Source organism: Solanum verrucosum, unplaced genomic scaffold (assembly GCF_900185275.1).
Source record: "Solanum verrucosum unplaced genomic scaffold, falcon-dt-bn FXZP01000238.1, whole genome shotgun sequence".
Taxonomy (NCBI): Eukaryota; Viridiplantae; Streptophyta; class Magnoliopsida; order Solanales; family Solanaceae; genus Solanum; species Solanum verrucosum.
Genome location: NW_026020630.1, coordinates 1,825,639 through 1,846,610, shown reverse-complemented (window position 1 = coordinate 1,846,610; position 20,972 = coordinate 1,825,639). Strand labels below are relative to the sequence as shown.

At 35.0% G+C, this 20,972-nt stretch overlaps 3 protein-coding genes across 3 annotated transcripts; 2 read left to right on the top strand and 1 right to left on the bottom strand.

Moving 5' to 3' along the window:
* Window positions 1-1,497: 1,497 nt before the first annotated feature.
* On the top strand, window positions 1,498-5,439 carry LOC125811694 (glutathione hydrolase 3). The gene is made up of 7 exons (XM_049491225.1): window positions 1,498-1,651; window positions 2,356-2,696; window positions 3,425-3,943; window positions 4,031-4,266; window positions 4,364-4,628; window positions 4,714-4,851; window positions 4,942-5,439. The coding sequence occupies exons 1-7, from the start codon at window positions 1,534-1,536 to the stop codon at window positions 5,215-5,217; spliced, it is 1,893 nt and encodes a 630-aa protein (XP_049347182.1). The 5' UTR covers window positions 1,498-1,533; the 3' UTR covers window positions 5,218-5,439.
* A 1,502-nt stretch (window positions 5,440-6,941) lies between these two features.
* On the top strand, window positions 6,942-15,385 carry LOC125811697 (mitochondrial-processing peptidase subunit alpha). The gene is made up of 13 exons (XM_049491228.1): window positions 6,942-7,139; window positions 8,464-8,700; window positions 8,790-9,086; window positions 9,170-9,337; window positions 9,446-9,613; window positions 9,719-9,799; window positions 11,424-11,490; window positions 12,472-12,569; window positions 13,756-13,828; window positions 14,031-14,101; window positions 14,203-14,252; window positions 14,725-14,837; window positions 14,960-15,385. Exons 1-13 carry the CDS (start codon window positions 7,101-7,103, stop codon window positions 15,010-15,012), a joined length of 1,515 nt encoding a protein of 504 aa, XP_049347185.1. The 5' UTR covers window positions 6,942-7,100; the 3' UTR covers window positions 15,013-15,385.
* Window positions 15,386-16,485: 1,100 nt separating this feature from the next.
* On the bottom strand, window positions 16,486-19,831 carry LOC125811703 (phosphatidylglycerophosphate phosphatase PTPMT2-like). Its single transcript, XM_049491235.1, has 6 exons — window positions 18,909-19,831; window positions 18,201-18,323; window positions 17,433-17,526; window positions 17,268-17,350; window positions 17,064-17,153; window positions 16,486-16,978 (listed from the first exon to the last, which is right to left on the bottom strand). Exons 1-6 carry the CDS (start codon window positions 19,110-19,112, stop codon window positions 16,724-16,726), a joined length of 849 nt encoding a protein of 282 aa, XP_049347192.1. The 5' UTR covers window positions 19,113-19,831; the 3' UTR covers window positions 16,486-16,723.
* Window positions 19,832-20,972: the final 1,141 nt, after the last annotated feature.

The following is a 20,972-nucleotide window of genomic DNA, read 5'->3' as shown; positions in this document are numbered from 1 at the left end:
TAAAGATTCCTCCTTGTCGTTTTCACTAAAATCAAAATAATAAGGGCACTCAACTAAACAATTCGCTACGTGGAATAAGTTGAGATATTTCAAAATTAGATTTAAGATTAACTTTATATTATAAGATAAATTTATATTGTTAATTAGACATATAGTATAATTCTAATTCCAAATATAACCTTAATCCCACCTCATTTAATTAAATTTGATATTATTTTATCTCACTTTTGAGATAGAATAAATTAGTCAAGGAGTTTTAAAACTACAATTTCAAAATAATTTAATCCACGTACCAAACGCCCTTAAGAAAAAATTGAGAAAAATCCAACAACTAAACCTTTTTGTTTCTATAAAATCAGGAATAACTATACTTTTAATTCCTCAATTATTCATAATTATATCTGTTGTTCCCTTTAAATAAGAAAAATATGGTATTGATAGTACTTTTAAGAATTAATAAATCCCCTCATATATGGAGACATCAAGGCAAATTTAGCATAATACATCCATTAGTTTGCTAAATTATTGAAAAATTCACAATTTTTTTTGGGGTGGGGTGGGTGGGGGGCGGGGTGTTGACCAAAATTAATTGAAAGTTGTTGGAGCAACATTTTAATATTAGTATTTCTTAAATGATTGGAGCAACATTTTAATATTAGTATTTCTTAAATGGTGTTGATCAAATGTTGTACTTTATTTTGAGTACAAGAAAAGAAATGTATAAGAAAATATAGAATGGAAAAAAATGAGAAGTATTAAGTATGTTCATTTTTGTTATTTATTATATTTGTGATATATTATACCAACAAAAGTTAAAATGTGTGGAAGCAGTTAATGATTTTTGACGGACTTAAAATGGTAATAATATATAAAATCAATACAGCCTGTTATGATAATTAGACAGTCTATTATTATTATTATTATTATAGTGAAAGTTCACATGGAAAAAAAACGTGTGTTTTGTATTTAATTAAGGTGGACAGCTTTGATTCCGCACAGAGATAAAAAGTTACAGTATTTAATTTTAATTTTTAAAATTTTACTTTAATGACACAATTTGTTATTATTCACTTTGAGATCAAGGTTTTATAATTCTTTAACAACAACATATACAAATTTTAAAGTTGTGATTTTTAGAATTTAAAGTTGTACTTCGACATAGATATACTTAAAAAAAATTCAAAATATCAAACTTTTGTAGCACATAAAATTATCAACATGAGTTGTGGTGCAGTGTTGAGGATGCTCCATCCTTAATCAAAAGTGTCGACTTGAGCCGGAATATTGAGAAAATTATAGTAAGAGCATCACCCATGGATAGACGTTTACAGTGTGCAATTCAAATACAATTAGAGCTTTAATGTAGGATCCGAACACCATATATTATACATAAAAGGAGATTCTTTATGTTGGCACCACCAAGCGATCATAGTCATGATCAACTAACAAAGGTCCCACACTATAAGCAAAAGTTTTATCTAACTTTCCCCTTCCTTTATTATGTCTCTTGTTTAGCTATAGAATTTTAGAGATATGGGGAAACATATTTTAGAAGGTCCACTTTTGGACTCTCCTCCTCCTCTTGGTTCTAATAGAAAGAAAAAATGGAGTCTTTCTCTTTGCTTTTTATTTGCATTCATTGCCATAACATGTGAGTTTTAATCTTTATTTTTGTGTCTTGCTATTTTGTTATCGTATTTTTCTTGCAATCTTGCTTTCGAAAACATGTTGGTTTTTAATATGGGTGTATATGAGGAAAAAAACAATCTAATCAAGAAAATGTTGTTTGTGTGTAACATCTGCGTATATCCTATCATCTGGTTGTGTTGTTATTGTTGTTGGTTATGATTGTGTTAATACTTGATAGGATATTTAGTTGGGTTTTGGGTTGTGAGCCATTTTTGCAACACTACTAAGAGTATATATGAGTTACTTTTATAACGGTGTATATCAAACCATTTTCCCTTAAAACTACGAAGATTAAAGTGCCCCATTAGATTGGATTAAAGAAGTGAAGTGTCATGTTGTAGATCTTGAAATTGTGAAGGAGATTCTTGAATTATTGTTGGTAGGGTTGAATTCCACTGACCCTTTTGAGATATGTTTTGATTAAGCTCGGGTTTGACCATAGATTTTAAAGTTGAAACTTGAAAATTTGAGTTTTTGAAGTTGTGTTATGATATGGATTTTATATGGAAAAAAATCGAAGTTTTATGAGTGGAAGCCCTAAAATTTGGAGATTTTCAAAATCTGATCAAATTTTATGGCTAAACATGGATTGTCTAATTAAATACAAATTCAAGAAGTTGCTTGAGCCTACACAATTTTTTTCACACTTTTAACATTCTTTTTTAGTTGTTGGGCTTACACATCATGGAGACATTGGTGTATGGCTAATTGGAGATGTAAATAGTAGCAGATATAATGAAAGACTACAGCAAAATGCTGATGTTGTTGAATCAGAGGAAGCAGTTGTTGCTGCTGATGATGGTCGGTGCTCGAAAATCGGTATTTCCATGCTTAAAATTGGTGGACATGCAGTTGATGCTGCAGTTGCCACAGCACTGTGCCTTGGAGTAGTCAATCCAATGGCTAGTGGAATTGGCGGTGGCGGTTTTATGGTTGTTAGATCTTCATCTACATCAGAAGTCTTAGCAATTGACATGAGGGAAACTGCTCCTTTAGCTGCTTCACAGGTTCATAATTCCTTCTTTTTTAGCATTGTGTTCAACTTTTATTCATCGAATAACTATTTAGTTTGTACGTACGTGAGAAAGTTATAGCTTACACGAAGTGACATGTATAGTGAGGATTCATATAGTCGATCCTGACGTGTTTGTGATTGAGGTGTAGTAGCAATAGTACTAATAGTAGCTGTTGTTGCTGCTGTTTGCATGAGATAATTGTAGTTTTGTTTAGCCCTTCAAATATCATGAACTTCTATTACTTCTTATTTTGGATAATGTTGACATGTCCTTTCAAACTAGTAGTCGTAGTATTTCGTCTATAGTTTCTTGTATTTCGATTTCTGTAATCATCTATTATCTCTTGTACTTCAATTATCGCACTATTTTACTTTAGTGGCCTTTTTCCCCAGCATGCTTTATCATGTTTTCTATAGTATCTGCTTTGATATGCTTTTTGTTGAGCCGAGCGTCTATCAGAAACAACCTCTCTACCTCTCAAGGTAGTGGTAAGGTCTATGTACACTCTAACTTCTCCAGACCCCACTTGTGGGATTGCACTAGGTATATTGTTGTTGTTGTTGTATAATATTGGCATGAAATGAGCTTATACGGAGTAACATGGTAAGTCAGGATCCATATGGCCGACGTCAACTTGTTTATGACTGAGACATAGTAGTTGTTGTGTTTAGTATCTAAATATTGGAAACACAGAATTTAATCTGTTTATACTCAAACAGAACATGTATGATAATAATGGGGACTCCAAGTTAAATGGAGCATTGTCTATGGGAGTTCCTGGTGAGCTAGCTGGTCTTCACGCAGCTTGGTCGAAAAATGGGAGGTTGCCCTGGAAGACCCTATTTCAACCAGCCATTAAACTTGCAAGGGAGGGATTCGTGGTTGCTCCATATCTCGGAAACTCTATTGCTACAAAAGCAAAATTGCTACTTAAAGATCCTGGCTTGCGACAAGTCTTTGCACCTGAGGGAAAGCCGTTACGAGCAGGTGAAATTTGTCATAACATAGAACTTAGCCACAGCTTAGAGCTAATTGCTGAACAAGGGCCAGAAGCATTTTATAACGGAGAGGTTGGTGAAAAGCTTGTCGAAGATGTGAAGAGAGCAGGTGGAATTTTGACGATGGACGACTTAAGGAATTACCGAGTGGAAACTCCAGAAGCAGTTACTGTTAATGCTATGGGCTATACAATCGTTGGGATGCCACCTCCGTCCAGTGGAACACTCGGGATTTCTCTGGTATGTATATAAATCAACTTAGCTTGTTTTGCTAAAATTAATACGACACGATTGTCTGATTAAAACCTTTATGTCTGAGGAAAACAGATTCTTAAAGTCCTTGAAAACTATGTGAGTTCAAATGCTGTGAAAGGTTCTTTAGGACAGCATCGAATGATTGAGGCGATGAAACACATGCTTGCAGTTCGAATGAACCTTGGTGATCCCGACTTTGTAAATATCAGTAGTACCGTATCTGACATGCTTTCCCCGTCTTTCGCCAAAGAAATTCAACGAAAGATCTTTGACAATACCACCTTTCCTCCTGAATACTATTTGCCCAGGTCAGATAAGTTCTGTTTCGGACTGAAGCTAGGACTAACAAGATTCTTGCTTCTTGCCTACCAACTGGCTCTAACGCGTTTGATCCGTGATTCTTAGGTGGGGTCAGCTAAGAGATCATGGAACGAGTCACTTTTGCATTGTGGATGCAGATCGAAATGCTGTATCAGTGACAACCACAGTAAACTATCCATTTGGAGGCGGTGTGCTCTCTCCATCAACCGGTATAGTACTCAACAATGAAATGGGAGATTTCTCAACACCTAATGAAATATCCCCCGATAAACTCCCTCCTGCTCCTGCTAATTTTATTCGACCAAAAAAGAGACCGTTATCATCCATGACTCCAGTTATCGTTCTCAAGGTATTCAGAATGTGATCCTTTGAACGACAAGTCCATCTTTTAGCTGCTTAGTGTAGTCATATGACGTAGAATGATTGTTTTACAGGACAATCAATTAGCTGGTGTAATTGGTGGTAGTGGTGGCCTAAAAATCATCTTTGCAGTCGTCCAAGTTTTCATCAACCATTTTGTGTTAGGGATGGATCCTTTAGCTGCAGTACAGAGTCCGAGAGTCTACCACGAGGTTGATCCTTTTGCATAATGTACACTATTCTCATTACTCATTTCTCAAATCACGAGTATTGATTCGTGTTCAATTCCTTTCATTTTGCAGCTAATCCCAAATGTTGTTCTGTATGAGAACTGGACATGCATAGATGGCGATCACATTGAACTCTCGGATGATAAAAAGCATTTCTTAGAAGAGAGAGGTCACCAACTCGAGGCAAGAAGCGGAGGAGCCATCTGTCAGTTAATCGTTCAAAACCTTCCAAATCCTCCGTTACAGTTAGGCAGAAGGAGTGGAAAACAATATAAAGACGGTATTTTTCGTGGTCTGCTTGTGGCTGTTAGTGATCCTAGGAAAGATGGAAGACCTGCAGCCATCTGATGAACTCATCTTGCTTGATTTGTGCATTTGAATCAGTCTATTATTTGTAGATAATGTTCGAAAACTGGCTAAATACCACATTTTCCGGAGAAACAGTTTTTTAGCTGTGATTTCTTTCCATATGTCCAAATCTTGGTAAACAGAGTTACCTCATAGACAACATGTACTCGGTGAAACAGTCGAGGTGTATAATATGAAATATTCATAGGAGACTGAATGAAGTTGTGACAAGATATTTAACTTATATTTACCAAAATGAGGATCCATAGTTTAACTAAAAGGTGGATGAATTACAAAATAGCAAGCTTGTTTGGATAATGTTAAACTCAAGTCTAATGTTTACTAATATATTTCTTGATCTTATAGATAAAATTTTAGACCATCATGTCATTTTATAATAATTTAAAAATTTTAGACCATAGTTTGATATTTTCTCAAATGAAAAGATTGTCTAAAAGAAAATTAACCAAAATAGTTGTCCGTCTACGTATTGATTAACAATTTTAAATATTTTTTATCAAGTGGTCATATGTATAACTTCCACAAATTGAGTGTAGCTCGGTTGGTGTGTTCTAACGGTGTTTTCAATTTTCTCATTTTTGATTTTTTTTTTTTTTTGGATAATCAAGAAATCTGTCCGTGATCCTCCCTTTGGATCAATCACAACTTTCTAAACTCGGTGGATAATGGGCCCGCCTCTCTACCCTTCTCCACTTAAATATCAGGCTTCACTTTGCGTGGTGTGGGACTTGAACCAGCCACCTAAACGACAAATCCTCCACCTTTTGCCACTCGAGCTAGGCTTTGGGGGCAATTTTTTTGAAAAACATTTTCTCTAAAAAAATTAGTTTAAGAAAAATGACTTTTCTAATGAACATTAAAAAAACAAGTTCCCCATGTAGCAGTTCACATTGATTATGTTCTCTCCATCCTCCAACACACCTCATCTTCAATCCCCCTTAGCCCTCATTCTCCAACACGCCTTATCTTCAATCCAACCATATCCCTCATCCCGACCCCTACCTCCACCTTTCATTCTATTTGTCTAAACTATATATACAAATACTTTTAGAATTATATTTTTTACTTACCTACCGAACACAAAATTTTTTTTTTTGGAAAACTCGTTTTTTAGGGAAAATTGTATGAAATAACAAACTATTAATTCAAATTAAATGTTATAGCCATAGTTTATTTTATTTGTAATTCGCAGCAAATATTCCATGTTTTTTGCCATCCCATTTGTATACCGAAATATACAAATAGACCCATTCGGTATACACATATAAAAATTAATTGCAGGACCCATTTGTATACCGAATATACAAATAGACTCATTCAGTACACATATGTGTTGTATAAAAATTAATTTGCAGGACCCATTTGTATACCGAAATATACAATAGACCCATTCGATATACATATGTGTTGTATATATGTAGTAATTTTATTTATATACAATTACTATGTTTTAGTTTGTATACCAAAATATACAAATACAAATTTTTATGTATATGTATACCGTAATATATAGATTAATAGCCATAGAAAATATAAAATTTGCTATGGAGCGCAATTTTACAAACTATAGTTATAGCATACAAATATGATTTTTTATGTTTGCTAAACCTAATTTTTTTTTTTTTTTTAGAAAACATTTCCAAAAGTGACTAGCCCACCCAATTATCCCTTAGCCCAATGGGCTATTTACATTCTTGCAAAAGCCCATCAAAGAAAGTTTCTCAACTTTTCCAAATTCCAATACACCCAAATATTTGCTCTTCTTCCCCGCAGCTTCATTTTTCACTGATTTTTTTCCCCTACAAAATCGCTTTTCTCATCTTCCCGGAGCTCTACTCAGTTCTCCGATCATCACCGTCAAAATGTACAGATGTGCATCGTCTCGCCTCAGCTCTCTTAAGGTCAGCCATATTTTTTTTAATTTTTTTTCACACGCAGATATGTGAAAAAGTCTACATATAAACTGTAATTAATTTTAGCGCAATGTTTTTTTCTTGTGTTATTGTTAGATTCATATATTAAAATCGATTCTGCAGATATCTAGTTAGATCTTTGGATCTGATCTTAGGTCGTTTTTTTGTCGATATGACGGCTATGTTATTTATTGGATAAATTTATTAGATGGAATATATTGAGTTTAATCATGTATGGCAGGTAGAGTTCATTTCTCTGTTTTTCAAATTTAGTAAACAAAATTTATCTGATAAAAGGCATTGATTTGATCATTTTTTTATTATATATGTGGTGTTGGACTGACTTACTCGCAACTCGACTAATCGACTAATTATACGAATACATGCGACCTCCTACCAGGTAACATGTAACTATGTCCACCAAGGCTACCTAGAATAGATGGTAAGGAATCACCTGGGTTGTCTCTATTGGAATTTGTCGAGATCTCATAGGTCTCAACACACTTCCTTGACCATTAGGCCACACCCTTGGGTGCAACTATTTGATCATTTTATTTTTGTGATAACCGTGGTGTTCGGGCTGACTTGTGTGCACTTTGACTAATTCCACGGGATACCTTTGACCTCTCAGCTCCTGCCAGCAACAATTATTGGCTAACTCTGTCCACCTAGACTAGGACAAATAGAAAGAAATCACCTAGTATTTTTTTTGTCTCTGCTGGCCAGCATTTGAAACCTGAGGCCTTATAGTTCTCAACCCGCTTCATTAACCACTATGATCACCATCCCACGATTTTGGTGGTTTGGTATTACGGCTGGGAATTCATTGTATTGCTATAAATGGGATATACAAAATATTTCATTTTTATGGGTGGAAGTTGCATTGCGAAAAGAATTTGGGAGCATTTATGAGTAATGGATGGAAATTTAGAAAAAGGACCAAGTTTTAAAGCTAATTCTGCTCTAAGTAGGTTGAATTAGACTGTGAAAAGTTAGTATTACGGAACATTGTTCTGGTTTATCTAAGAGTAGAATTGATGCGATAAGGGATGGGTACTGAAGTTGAATCACTCTCCATGTCCAACGTTGAAGTTGGCGGTTCGAGTCACCAAGGGAGTAAATTGAGGAAGGATCACTATTGACTCTTGGGGAGAGGGGTTGGGCATAGGGTATTTTTTATTTAATAAAAGGTTGAAGTAGAATTCGTACTTTCTGTTTGATGCATTCTGATGTAAGGTTTTGTTATCAACTTCATGTTCATGAAAAGATAATCATTAGATTACGCATTTTCTGAAAGTATAAAGCATTGTAGGCACGTCAAGGCAACAGGGTCTTGACAAGATTTTCAAGTTCAGCTGCTGTTGCAACCAAGCCATCTGGAGGTCTTTTTAGTTGGATAACTGGTGATACGTCAAGTTCAGTGACTCCCTTGGATTTCCCCCTCAATGATGTTAAACTCTCACCGCCATTACCTGATTATGTAGAACCTGCAAAGACTCAGATAACGACTCTCGCCAATGGTCTCAAAGTGGCCTCTGAAGCATCGGTGGTATGAATCCTGGATTTTTTTTCAACTGAATTCACTTTGAATTACCTTTACTGCAGTTTCTAATTATGGTTCTACTTTATTGAATCCAGAACCCTGCTGCCTCAATTGGCCTCTATGTTGACTGTGGCTCTATTTACGAGACACCAGCTTCATATGGAGCCACACACCTCTTGGAACGCATGGCCTTCAAAAGCACATTAAACCGGAGTCACTTGCGTATTGTACGAGAAATTGAAGCAATTGGTGGTAATGTAACAGCTTCAGCCTCACGAGAGCATATGATCTACACTTATGATGCTTTGAAAACTTATGTACCACAAATGGTGGAGATGCTTGTTGACTGTGTTAGAAATCCTGCATTCCTGGATTGGGAAGTTAAAGAACAGGTTTCCCTCTTCTTGGTCATCTTTGGTGTTTCCTTGAAACGGCTTTCAAACTGTTTTTTCTGAGAATAATATTCGCCTTGCAGCTTGAGAAGGTTAAAGCTGAGATTAGCGAGTACTCCAAAAACCCTCAACACTTGCTTTTGGAGGCAGTTCATTCTGCTGGTTATGCTGGTCCATATGGGAATTCTCTGATGGCCACAGAAGCTACAATAAACAGGTTAAACAGCACAGTGCTGGAGGAGTTTGTAGCTGTGAGTGTCAAAACCCTGATCTCCCTCCACTGGTCTTCCCACATCCTCTTTTTACTACTTACTTTTGCAGAGGAACTTCTGTTTTTAAACTGGTTTTCCTTCTTACAGGAGAATTATACTGCTCCTCGGATGGTTCTTGCTGCATCTGGTGTTGAACATGAAGAATTCTTAAAAGTTGCAGAACCTCTTCTGTCTGATTTACCTAAGGTGGCCGCCACTGAGGAGCCTAAACCTGTGTATGTGGGAGGAGATTACCGCTGTCAAGCCGATGCAGAGGTATGTATCTGAAACGTCTTTTTTATCTCTCCCTCCCCCCATATCCTCTTTACATACGTGTTGTGTTCTGTGTCTAACACTTTTCTATGTCCCCTCTTAACCCAGGTGACTCATTTTGCCCTTGCCTTTGAAGTTCCCGGTGGCTGGATGTCTGAAAAAGAAACAATGACTTTAACAGTTCTTCAGGTACACAGGTTTCATTTAAATTCTTCGAATGTTTAGACTGCACCAGATTTTACCTATCAGGTCCATTTGGATATTCACAGGACAGTTTGTGATGTGCTTCTTGGAAAATGTCAAATAAAACAAATCATGTAAATGAATTAACAAAGGAGAAGGAAAATCGTATGTGGCCATTTATTTTAGTTATTATTGGAAAAGGGAAAAATGATATTTTAAGTATGAATTGCAGGTGTTTTACAATCTTACAACTTTGGCAGGAAGGATTTTCTCATAGGTCCAACAACTTATATACTATCAAATGCACAAAAATGTAGAAAAAATTGAATTTTCTTGCACTTCCCTTTCCATCTCCCAGTTGGCCAAACAGCAAAGGTTAACTCTCAAATTCAAACAATCTCAGGAAATGGAAAAGCATAAAATATTGCCTATAGAACCATATCAAGAAACTTTTGAAATATTGTACAATAGATCTATATATATATATATATATATATATATATATACGCAAGGCTAGTCTAACATGATAAAATAGTTCTTAAGTGTCGATTCCAACAAATATTGAACTAAAAAATATTCTTGCTTTCGAAATGGATGCAGTTTATAATATACTCGAGATGAAATAGTTCCCAAATGTCAGCATTTTGTGGGCTTACATAATTAAATTGATGGCATAAGCTGAGCATTTTAATATATTTTAAAAGTCTTACTTTAATATGTTCCTATTTGTATTTGTCCTCAAATCTGTTAAGATTTACAGGTTCCTGCCTGCTTTCAGGATTAAGGTTTTATTGCTCTTTTTTTGAATATTCTGCAAAATATGAATTTAGTTTTGTTTATGGAGTCTTGTTATATTTTTGTAATTATTTTTGTAATGTGAGTTTGTATAGAAATATAGGTGTTACATTAGCAGTGTTTGTTTACCAGTTTGTTTATTGACCCTTGAAGTAGGACTGGGCCTTAAAGCTTATAAAAAGCATTGTAATGGTTTTGGACTTACAGTATGATCCCTCTGATACAAAATCTTTGTTTAGTAGTTGGTTTATTGACCCTTTAGGAGTGTTTGAGTAGGATTTGACATTAGTGCTTCTATACAATATCCTAATGCTTCCAATACAATTTATGATTCAACATTTCTTATGCTTTTTCAGCTTGTGTTATGCAATTCCAACTGTATGGTGTGATCCCTGAGGGATGTTGAAGGGATTCCTTACTTTTTCATCAATTAATTTCCATTGAGTCTCTTTTAAGCTTTAGATCTTGTCAAGTCATTACCCATTTGTAAACCCGATTAGCTCAACATTTCAACAAACTTATAGGGAACATATGCATATGCGTCACCAACCCCAAAAAGAGATGTTAATAATCCAAAAAAAAAGAACTGAAAAGAGAGATGTATGTGTGCAGATGTTAGTCTCTACTTGGATGAAGATTACTTCGTAATACATGTTTAATCAGGAAATTTGGTACCTAATTTGTTAAGATGTATCATGAATTAGAAAATTAGAAAAACTTTGTTGCTTTGATAGTTTTGAACATTCATCTGATTTTATAGTTTGGTTTTCTGTCTTTGTCCGTGTGATAATATGTGGGTTTTGGAATGTAATTATTAATTTTGAGGACTTAACAGATGCTTATGGGAGGAGGTGGATCTTTCTCAGCTGGCGGTCCTGGAAAAGGGATGTACTCAAGATTATGTAAGCTTTTCTCAGTCTTTACTTTTCTTATATAATCTGAAGTAATTCCAGAAATGATAGCCCCAAAGAGGTTCGTCAGAATTTATAATATGCACTGTTCAGCTTTGAGCTTTCCAAAGTTCTTCTCTGCACAAATAAAGAAGCTCTTTAATGCTCCAGATTGATTTCTCAATGCTCTTAAATGCCCATCAATTTCTCTCTGTTCTTACTGGACAACAAGACAGTAGATTCACTTCCAAGCTTTCTTTCTACTTTGTTGAAAGACAATCCTGTTGAAGTTAACATGCTGCTGTATTCCTTTGGTGGATTCTATGGAATAAGAAAATGTAAACTTCGTCCAAAAATAACCCCATAAGTTTCGTGCAATCATAATGTTCACCTTATCTTTAATTTTGTAGGCAGACCATTGACGACTTGCATTTTTACACAGTTGGTTTCATCATAACTATTTTATTGGGATCATTCAGAGCCTTTCAGTTCCACTGCAATCTTCTGCTTCATATTGATCTTTTTTGAAGACACAGACATTCCTGGCTACCTCTCCCTGGTGCAATCATGATTTAGTGATGACCCTGTTCTCCTGATCTCCATTCCTTTCTTCCTTCTAAATTCAGTTTTTGGTGGCATCATCTCCCTTGTTTACCCTCTATTGTGTTCCCCATGTTGAACATTTTCAAAAGATGGATTTGGTACTCCATTGTGTCTTCTTCATATGGAGTCTTGTTAACAGTCTGTGCTGTTTCACATAGACGGGTTAACATTTACTTAAAACTCAAAAGGAAACATACTCATTTGACACTCACAAATTAGTAAGTTAAATGCAATTGTTTGGTGATATTTAGATAATCAGATGGATATGTACTTGGTTATTGGTCTGCACAAAGTTGGAATTTGTATATTTACTCATTTAATTTTGGAAATATGATTTTCTCCTAGTTCTTGCATTCACATACTTACATGATTTTCCACAATGACGAGCAGATCTTCGTGTCTTAAACCAGTACCCTCAGATTCACGCATTCTCTGCATTCAGCAGCATTTACAATAACACTGGGTTGTTTGGAATTCAAGGAACTACGGTAATAAGCCCTATGATGATTTAATTATTGCTTATCTATCCGTTTATATTTCAAACAAAGATACAATGATTCTAGTTTCAAAAAAAAAAAAGATACAATGATTCCTATCAATGCTATCACCGTCTTCAAACTAAATGTTTGATCTGGTAACTTGCGTTTGTTTCTCTCTCTTATGCATCATTTTCATCCAGACCCTTTTTCTTTCTCTTCCCCTTTCCTCCCTACCTTGCTGAATAGGTTACTATTTAGTATTTATCATTTGAATTATCTTGTCATTATGGGTGGCTTGATGTTTTAGTATCCAGATCTTAATGACTAACAATAATCTATGCGAAGTACATATCTGTCTTGCTAAATTTTCTTGTGATATAATGGAAATGTGCTTGTGGTATTGGTATAGAAATGTCACAAACTTACGTAGCTTTTTTACCTTACCTTTTAAACAATATTATTGCCATTGATGTTGGTTGTGGATGTTGATTGAGATGGTGTTGCTTGTGGATAGTAGCTAGTGGGTGGTGGTGGCGGCTAATAATTGTGTTGAATGATGCCAGTAGTTGGTGATATATAGTGGTGGTTGATGGTTATCAATTGATCGTTGATAGTTATTGGTGGTGGTTGGTGGTGGGGATGACAAACAGCGATATTGGCAGCATAGGTGTTGTGGCTGAGGATTGTGGTTGTAAGTAGTGGTAGTTGATAATGGTAGACGGCGGCGGCTAGCTGTGAAAGTTGAACTGTCATCTTTCTAGAAAATCCTTGATGAACACCTTATTGATATCAAAATTTTGTTATACATCTTAATCATTCAGATCTATTCATACCTATTTAAGTGATTGTAAAATAAAATAAAAAACTCACTTGATGATTAAGATCTGAAGGATCAAGATTCAGATTTAAAAAACAAACTTAATTGAGATATGAATAATATGTTTAGACATTCATTGAGTGCAAACAAATGAGGGCTTAGTTTTGTTAGGTTGTTGCTTCCTCCATTGTGGGCAAATGATTGAAACCTTGTCACTCTATTGTTTTGTTGTTTATGTGGGTGACTCACCATTGCATATGCCAACAGAGTTCCATCTATGAAGCACTTTCGGATTCATGTTGTGTTACTTCTACAAGAAATAGCGACTTCTTAAATTGCAAAGCTTAGTCTCTCTCTTTTGGGTGTTCTTGTTATCAGAGCTCTGATTTTGGGCCTCAAGCTGTTGATGTAGCAGTTAAAGAGCTTATTGCAGTAGCAAACCCCAGTGAAGGTTTGACATATAATTCTGAACTTTATTACTTTGTTTTCCCTAAATTTATGTTGAATTTTCTGCCTAATTTTGTTACTTCCCCAGAGGAAGTATTCTTTCAAACTAAAGAAGTCCATCGATATGCCAATGCAATTTTCCACCACCATTATTATCCTGTTACTGATTGCTATTTTGTGGCTTTGCCTCTGCTCGTTTCACACAGTTGACCAAGTACAGCTAAACCGTGCTAAACAGGCTACAAAGTCTGCCATTCTGATGAACTTGGAATCCCGGGTATGTAATATTAACTCAACTGCTATATTCTATTGGCTTGGATTTGCAGATGGATGTGTGTTGTATAATGTATGTGCTTACTGCTGATGTCTAATTTGTAGATGGTTGCATCAGAAGATATCGGCAGACAGCTTTTGACATATGGAGAGAGGTATATACACACTTGTTTCTAATGTTCACCTAGCTGACTTAATTATTTAAAAAAATTGCTGCTCTGAATGAACATTGTTCGCTTGGAAGTTTTCTACGGATTGCCCATGTTACGTTGTTTGAATCTGAGAAGCTGGTGCCACCTAATAAATAGATTAGGTGGTTTACGTTGACCTTCCATTGGATTGGCTAATCATAAAATTAGCTTTCCCAATATATATCAAGAAAATCTGAGGAAACTTTGTATTCAGGCTTTGTCCTCCCTATATTAAAAATTCCATTCAAAGACCCATTTTGCCGCGGATATTGTATATGACCCTAAGAGATCAAAATGGTGTTCTTCCTTTGTCCAGAAAAAGGACACCCCCCCGTTTCCCTCTCCCGGGCCTCTTCACGTATGATCGATCATTGTACCTCTCTGATCAAATTAGTACTTACAAAGATTTTCTATGCAATTGCTTTTGGGTCCTCAGGAAACCAGTGGAACATTTCTTGAAAGCCATTGATGCAGTTTCAGCAAAAGATATTGCTTCCGTTGTGCAGAAGCTTATTTCTTCTCCTCTGACCATGGCATCCTATGGAGATGGTAAATCCTTCTTTACAATTATTTGTTTCTATTGAAAGTGACTGATATTGTGAATCCTTCTTTATAATTATTTGTTTCTCTCGACTTCCCGTGGGTTTGCTCATTTTACTTCAAAATCGCAGTTCTCTCCCTCCCATCATACGATGCAGTCAGCAGCAGGTTCCGTTCCAAATAAATCAATTGTCAACTACGAAGTACACAGCAGGACTATCATGCTGTTATTTTTTAGGTTTTTAGAAAATCTTTACGCGTGTGACTGTAATTTTCGGAAAATAAGAAGGGTTACGAGCTATCGATAATTCAGCTCTGTCAAAGCTTTGTGATAAAGAGCATCTGGGCACATGGTTTTTGTGTATACAGTTTGTAATTCATTCAGCTTTCTTTGATATTTTGATGACATAATGGCATAGGGCATTACTGCTGCAGCTGGAAGTCATCAGATTACTCTAGTTAACAATTTTGAGAATTCCTCTTTGCCCAAAATGGGAAGAAATACTAATTTTATCTCAATATTGTGAATCCAATGAATTTATACCAAGGTTGATGGATATTAATTAGCCTTGGGAGTTGGTATAATAAAAACAACAACATGTCATCTTATCTTACAAATGAGATCTGAGAAGAGTCGAGTGTACGTATGCTTTACCTCTGCCTTGTTTGAGGTAGAGAAGTGGTTTTTGATTGATCCTTGTCTCAAGAAAAATGTTTTAAAAAACATGTTTGAAAAATACAGATGTGAAGTAATTTTTAATTGAAAATACTTGGAAAAAAGAAGCATTGATATAAAAAATAGTGAGATATCCAAAGTAAAAAAAAACCCATTAATAATAGTGATAAATTAAGAATTGAAGAAATTAGATAAAAATCCCTCCTGTTTTCACACAAAAGAGAGAAAACGTTTGCGATTATCTATTGACTTTTTGCTTTGAGCTTTGACTTTCATGCTTTCTTCTCCTTATCTAGTAGCATCATGTTCTTTGTGCGTTAAAAATATGTTATGTCTGGTCTAATCAACTAACCATAATTAGTCTTCGATCTACTTCTATCTCTACTTATAGGCTATTTCTTTCACATGTCCAAATGATCTCGAACTTCATCGTACATATCAATAAACAACTTTCTTTGTTGATCTTTATTTTTGAGTAAATTTACACTTACTCTTCACCTTTATTTAAATTTATATGTCTCATTTTAAAATACTTTATAATAAATTATTGAATATAAGAATTTAGCTCTATTATTGCATTGCAACAAAACGATTAAAAGTTGTGGCACTCCATAATTTCTGTACAAACTTCTTTTTCATTAGGTATAGGATAAGATAAGATATGAAAAGTCTCTGTCGGCTATATAAGAGACATTCAATTCAACTTACTTAACTTCGGATTGGATTTATTGTAAAATTGAAATTATTTCGGTTAGCATAATGCCAAAATCATGGCTATGTAAATATTGATGAATTAATCCAAGTGTGAACAAAACACCTTGACTATTAGTATACTTTTATAACCATACAAATATTATAGCATGTTTGAGGTCACAAGTTTCAAAGTTTTCTGGCTTCAAATGCTATACCGCAATGACTAAGAAAAAAAAGTTTCTCAAGTCATAATTTTTTCTTGAACTCCGTATCAATTCGAACTATGTTAACATAAATTGAAATGGAGGGAGTGATAATGACCCAAATATTTACAAATGAAACCAAAAGTCATACACTCTGCACATGTTTATACAATGTTGAAAGACCCATTCAACAGTTTTTTTTTCTGTATTCAGAATCCCTTGATGTTAAACTCTTACAGAATCAAAGATATAAAGCTCTTGGGACCTTATTTAAGCAGAGACCTAATCTGTACGAGGAAGCTCTGCTGATGAGTGTGCAGCAGTTAGCAGGCACGTGCCTCGGTCAGTTGCCTGGTGATGGGTCCATAGCTGCTGGATACTTTCAGTGACGCAAAGAGGCAGGATAATCGAGCTATCATTGGTTGTGTTCTTGCGATTCGGGGCACAAGGGCTAGCTCCTTACCATGACTATCATCAGAAGAAGAATGATACCCTTCAAGATCTGCTTTAGTGATCAACACAGCGTCACTAGAGAGTGGAGAAGATGCCACTCGCTGCTGCTTGAATCCTTGAACAGCCTGTTTAACGAAAAAGATATGTTGACACAGATAAACTTCCTATGGTGCACAATGGAGCAGAAAATTTACTCGAAATGTTCTTTACCTTCCATTGAGAAGGAGCCAATAAAACTCTAGGTCTTCTGGAACGGACAAATTCCAGTGCTGCAGCAGGAGTCATATGCTTATATTCAACCTAAATTAGTGAAAGAATCAACCTTTTAGTCATTTGAAAGTTAAAAAATTAGCTGGCCAAGAAACAATATCCACACAGAAAACAAATGGCTTTATATTGGGTTAAGGTAGCTACCAAATAGCAAAGCACAACGGTTGTGCTCCTTCCCCTTCCGGCCTTGCAATGCACATAAGTAGTCAGACCACAGGATGCATTCCCTGCAACAGAGAAGAGAAAAAGGAAGTGAGGAAGGGCCCTACAATAAGTCAATAATACAGAAGATAAATGATAATCACTCACTGTGAATAAAATCTACTGCTCGGTTTATATCCATGAAAGAGGGTGCGAAAAGATAATCTCTGGTTGGAATAACGAGATGGTCTATTCCATGGGCCTGAAATCAGAGTATAGGAATGTGAATACACCTCTACGTGTGGAAACCCATTTCTACCATGCATTAACAACAGTATCAAATTAAAAAGGAAAAAAACGAATCAAACAAATCGTAAAGGATATCAAGGAGTCTCTTGAAGATACCAACCTCTGCAGCACACTGTAGTTGCAGAGATGGAAGGAAGGGGGAAAGCTGTTCCATGTCTTTGTATAATACAGGCAGAAGGTGGTGTCCACCTCAGGTAGTGAAATATGGGATATCAGAAATAGAGAAACGTGTATTTACTGATCGATATCATATGAGATCAAAACTGTGAAGTTTCAATGACAGAAGATTGTTTACTCTTTGATGCTCATAAACTGCCTACTCATTCATGAAAGGAAATCTTTACCACCCTACAACAGGGGATGTGTCTACATGTCACTTTGGGTATCCTGAGCAACACCCTGAAGATTTTATCATGTCATTTGGTACTAATGTTAAATTTGTGACAAACGAAAACTAATACCCTGCTATATGCACACACCAATTAACAAACTAAGCAAATTTTAATTGAGCTACTGAAAAAACAAACATCATAGTCCGAAAGCTTCTCAGGAGAAAAATCTTATCGAGAATATAATCACATATTATGACTATGAAAATGGATGATATTTAATACATGTATCACTCACATGGTACAATGATGATGGTACCAAAGTTTCATAAGGTTCATTCAGCGTTATTACACCACCAACTCCAAGCAGCTTCAACCGAGGGACATCCGATGGAAATGGAACTGCTCCAAGAAGGAGAAACTGAACAACCAAAAAAGCAGAGTCACAAAGGCATCAACCTTAACATATTAAACTAATGGAGGGCAAATGAGAAGTAATTGTTTATTTCTCCCTTTAGACTTTTCTTTATGAGAGCGGGGTGGGGAGGCAGGAACAGGAGGAGGCAATTTCCTTACTTCTTCAAAGTTGCAAATGCGCAAGCAACTAAAGAATAAGTTATTGCACACAACAACTCATCCCTATACAAAAGCATATAATATATTGAAAATTACAATAACAGACCAATAAAATTCACTCTTTCCCCAGCATTTCCATAGATAAAAACAGTCAAATTGGACTAGATGAACCCATTATCTGGCAATCATCTATCTGCAAAGACAACGGCATTTTTTGGCGAGTCCAAAAGTTTTCTACAACGATTTTCTCAAACATCCATCAAATATATTACAACTATGGAAATCACACAGTACATAATTTCTTAATATGCAATTTTACTTTGAAAAATTGAGAGATCATTGAAAAAATAAAATGCATTGACCTAGGTGTTCTAGACTCTCATTCTTTTTAGGGAAAGGAGTGTAAACTTATGTTAAGGATGAAGTAAACCTGATCAATTTGATCCCACCATCTGAACTCCGACTGAATTTTGTTACGAAAAACATTGTACAAAAGTGTCGGATAGAAGAGGATCCGAGCTCCGGCTCCAACCAACACTCTCTTAGCATCAACACCAACAATCACCCGTCTCTCAGTGTTCACACACTTACCATCACCTTCTATTAACGAGCCATCCAATTCCACAATCTTCATTTCCACTAACTCCTAATCCACTTAACTGATCAAAGCTAAAAATTGAACCCTAAATTGATCAAAACAACGGCGTCTACACCGAATACTGAACTATACATAAATCAAACAAATCTATCACATGCTAGACGAAAAATCTTCATTTCCAAAATCCTAAACAACCAAACTGATTACAGCTAAACACTTAGAGTCCTAAATTGATCAAAACGAGAAATTGGGGGTTCTATACAATGAATACTGAACTGATGTTAGACTAAACTTATCAAAGCTAAGAATTGAACCCTAAATTGATCAAAATGAAAACTTGGGGGTTCTACAATGAACATTGAACTGTAAAAAAACCATACACGATCTTCATTTCCACAAACCCCAATCAACCAAACCGATTGCAGCTAAAGATTGAACCCTAAATTGATCAAAACGAAAATTTGGGGGGTCTACAATTAACACTGAACTGTACAAAAACCATACACGATCTTCATTTCCGAGATTCCTACTCAACTAAACTGATTGAAGCTAAAGATTTGAACCCTAAAACTGATAAAAAGAAAAAACACTTTTGAGCGATTGAATTGTTAACGATTTTGGGTGAAAATTACATCGATCGAGAGAGAAAAAGCAGGAGATTGTGTAGAAATGGAGATTTTGAGGGATAATTCGTTGATAATTGTAAGAAAACTGGAGATTTTCGAAGATTGAACTGAGAGGACTCTAGAAGAGAAGAAAATGGACCAGTAGAACGAAATTTGTGGAAAAAATTTGGAAATTAAGAGCAATGAAAGCAAATAATTTAGGTATGGAATTAAGGATATTTACAGAAAAGTCCAAGTTAGGAATTGTCACGTGAGTTGCATGTGACTCTTGGTTGGAAGAAATTGAAAAATAATAATATATAAATGTTTGAAAATGAATTCATATAATATAATACATAAACGTATATTCTAAATTAAACTCAAATGACATTTATGATCTTTCGTTTTGTGTGTACATGAGTAAATATTTAAACTATCATAAAATCAAATAAATAGATCCGTGTTATGCATGACAAATCGTGTGAGAAACATGTGTCCTTTATGGCAAATTACATGATATTTGTTATGTAGGATGTGTATATCTACTTTCAATTTTATGATAATTTAATAAGTGTCTATTTATACACGTTTAAAATTAAAGGTTTTAAAGTAAATTGGCATCAAGTTAAAATAGTGTATTATGTCTTATTTTTTTTTATAACTATTATTGATATATATATATATATAATCAATAATGATTCATATAAGCTAAATTTTATAAGGATAATAATAAGGCCAAAGAATTTGAATTATTAACTCTTTTGAAGCTCATCTTTTTTATTAAAAATGACTTGCTTGCCCTGAAATAATCTGAATCAAAAGTGAAATCGCAATTCATTGAACCTTTCGATATAATGAAATAAAAAGTCTTGAGGATATCATATTCTAGGAGTTTAAAACAGTGTAATTGAATAAAAAAATTTTGCGGGTTAAGAACTCCTTCTCACACCCCTTCTTCAAACTCCAAGATCGCTTCTGAATTAAAAGTGAAATCACAATTCATTGAGCCTTTTGATGTAATCAAATAAAAACTCTTGAGGATGTCATATTCTAGGAGTTTAAACAATGTAATTGGATAATTTTTTTTTTCAGGTTAAGAACTCCTTCTCACACCCCTTCTTCAAACTCCAAATCATTTTTTCTCAAAGAGATCGCTGATATAGGATAGAATAAGAATCGTTAGCATCATATTTCCTCAATTAGGGTCACTAGAAGCAACGTTCTTTTTGATTGTCAATTCAACTATAATTTTTTCGTCCGTGAAAATACATTTCATCAAAATGCATTCTAC